The 2,870-nt window shown below is 42.6% G+C and overlaps 1 protein-coding gene across 3 annotated transcripts in view; it reads left to right on the top strand.

Moving 5' to 3' along the window:
• CCNA1 (cyclin A1) overlaps window positions 1–2,870 on the top strand; it is a 16,268-nt gene that overhangs the window by 5,056 nt on the left and 8,342 nt on the right. For all 3 annotated transcript variants that reach the window (XM_014536842.1, XM_014536841.1, XM_014536840.1), the window contains one exon: window positions 2,388–2,634. In XM_014536842.1, the coding sequence (XP_014392328.1) occupies window positions 2,388–2,634 (247 nt within the window). The remainder of the gene's footprint in view (window positions 1–2,387; window positions 2,635–2,870) is intronic.

Raw genomic sequence — 2,870 nt, 5'->3', positions numbered from 1 at the left:
TTTCCTTCTAGTTGAAGAATCTCTCCTCAGCCAGCCTTCCTGTGGTTCTGGGTGATGTCCGTTCCATCTTTTAGTTGTATTTTTGAAGTGGTTGTTTGCGGCAGCAATCTCCGGTGTTTACCTATGCCGCCATCTTGGTTTCCTGAGATAGAAAAAAACCTCATTTGTTTCTTGATGTGCCTCTTAAGACACACTTCAACATCAGGACATGTACCCAGGCTGTTCCCTCTGCCCAGAATGCTCTTCCCTTTTTTATCTGTGTAACTTACTCTCTTAGCTTGTTCATATCTTTGTCTAACTTTTATCTTCATAGGGGCTTTCCCTGGCCACATTGTTTAAAATGGCAATGACTCTCTTTTCTCTCTGTTATTCTTCTCCAAAGCACTTATCATTTGATCTACTATGTCTTTTTCTTATTTGTCTTTCTCCTGTCCTCCCAATTAGATATAAACTCCATGAGGGCAGTTCGTTTTGAACGTTTGGTTCATTGCTAAATTCTGGGCACCTAGAACAATGTCTGGCACATACTGGATGCTCAGTAAATGTGTAATGAATGTATGTCTTTATATATATATACATATATATATATATGGCAAAAGTCAAACATGGTAATAATTTGGAATTATGATTATCTGGTTATAGTAACTTGTGTTTTTGGTCCTTTATAGTTCTTGTGATTTTACCAGAATTACCATAAAGAATTTTTTTCTTGCCTTGGCCAGGTGGCTCAGTTAGTTGGAGAGTCATCCCGTACACCTAAAAGGTTACAGGTGCTGTTCCTGGTCACAGTACATACCTAGATTGTGGGTTCAATCCTGTAGGGGAGGCAGCTGATTGATGTTTCTTTTTCTCTCTCTCCTCTCTCTCTCTTTCCCTTCCACTTTCTCTCCAAAAATCAATAAATGTATCCTCAAGTGAGGATTAAAAAAAGAATTTTTTCCTTACTAGTGTAGACATAAACTACATATTTAATTTACTAGATGGAAGGGAATGTATGGAAACACATAATTTGAAAGGAGTCTCAAAAGTGAACACCAAGATCCTATATAATAAAGAGGTAATATGCAAATTGACCATCATGCCCTCACACAAGATCGCTGCCCCTGTGTGGGCACAAGATGGCTGGCAGGGGAGGGCAGTGGTGGGCGATCAAGCCAGCAGGGGAGAGAAGTTGGGGGTGATCAGGCCTACAGGGGAGGGCAGTTGGGGCAACCAGGTCTGCAGGGGAGGGCAGTTGAGGGGGACCAGGCCTGCAGGGCAGGGCAGGAGGGGGGGGGGCCAGTAGGGGAGGGCAGTTGGGGGTGACCGGGCTGGCAGGGGAGGGCAGTTGGGGGCAATTGGGCCAGCAGGGGAGCAGTTAGGCGTCGATCAGGCAGGCAGGGGAGTGGTTAGGGGGTGATCAGGCTGGCAGGCAGAAGCAGTTAGGGGCAATCAGGCAGGTGAGCGGTTGGGAGCCAGCAGTCCCGGATTGTGAGAGGGATGTCCGACTGCCGGTTTAGGCCCGGGGATCCCATAGGGGGGTCCAGATTGCAGAGGGTTCAGGCTGCACCAAGGGACCCCCCCCCCACAGTGCATGAATTTCATGCACCGGGCCTCTAGTTAATTATAAATGATAAAATGTTAATGCAGTAGCTAGACCTAGCATTTGCATAAATATAACTTGGATTCATAAAGCTTGCCCACCTGCCTTGGTTCAGCTGACCTTCAGGTCATCCAACATGACTCATCTTAATGTGCACTAGTATGTAATGCATCACAGTTGTTCACAGAGGGGACACACACAGTTGTTTCCATCATTAATGTTATAGGAATAAAGAAAAGGGAGAAGCAATTGATTGTTAGATTTCTCCATCATGTCATACAAAAAGATTCTATGTTAAGAGAATTTAGTAGTATGTGTTTCTAATATCATCATATTTCTAATTAACTGGGTATAAAATGGGAACTTTATAGGGGCCTGCTGACTTAAAGTTAACTGTTTAAGGGGGAGGACTGTAGGAACTCAGTAACTATGCATCAAAAACTGTGCTGGGTACTTACAAAATCCTGTAATGCTATATAAGCATGAGAGCCAATTTACAATCCCTCCTCCCCCCTTTCATTTTGAAGAAGAGTTATAGTTTCTTTTTTCTAGGATTTTTAATTCCCTTTGATAAATATGTGAGGAAGATGAAAAATTTTAGATAGCTCTTTTACCAAATGTCAAATGTAGAAAGAGATAAGGGAGAAGTCATACTTTGGAAGCTTCATTTTCTGAAATTATATTGCAGAAATAGATATTTCAATTTAAGATTCCTCTTATTTTCCCATCCTGCTGGTTTGAGTCACACAGGTTCACATCACCTATTGGTCTTTGGGGTGGCCTTTAACAAAAAATCCTTTTCTAGGGGATAACAACAGTTAGGTGTTTCTCTGGATCAGAAAATGTCTTCCCTCAAGCTGGAAAAAAAGCACTCTCTGACTGTGGGGTCCACATGCCAGCAAAGCAAGGATTTGATATCTACATGGATGAACCTGAGCAAGAGGACAAAAACAGCTGCAGTGGGAAAGATGGGATGGCATTTGAAGATATGTATGAAGTAGACACTAGCACACTCAAGTCTGACCTTCACTTCCTGCTGGATTTTAGCACAGGTAATCTGACTTACCTATGGTGGATGATAGGTACCCTGTATTCATAATCACCTGCAGTATTCAATAGCATGTTACTAGCAAGAGAAAACCACGAAGTAATGACTGCTTATAGAGGGTTAGTGGATAGAATGAGTTTTTTTTTAAATTATATCTTTATTGTTCATAATATTACAGTTATTCCTCTTTTTCCCCCCCATAGCTCCCCTCCATCCGGTTCCCACCCCACCCTCTGCCAT

Source organism: Myotis brandtii, unplaced genomic scaffold, assembly GCF_000412655.1.
Source record: "Myotis brandtii unplaced genomic scaffold, ASM41265v1 scaffold166, whole genome shotgun sequence".
Taxonomy (NCBI): Eukaryota; Metazoa; Chordata; class Mammalia; order Chiroptera; family Vespertilionidae; genus Myotis; species Myotis brandtii.
This window is presented reverse-complemented; position numbering and strand designations above follow the sequence as displayed.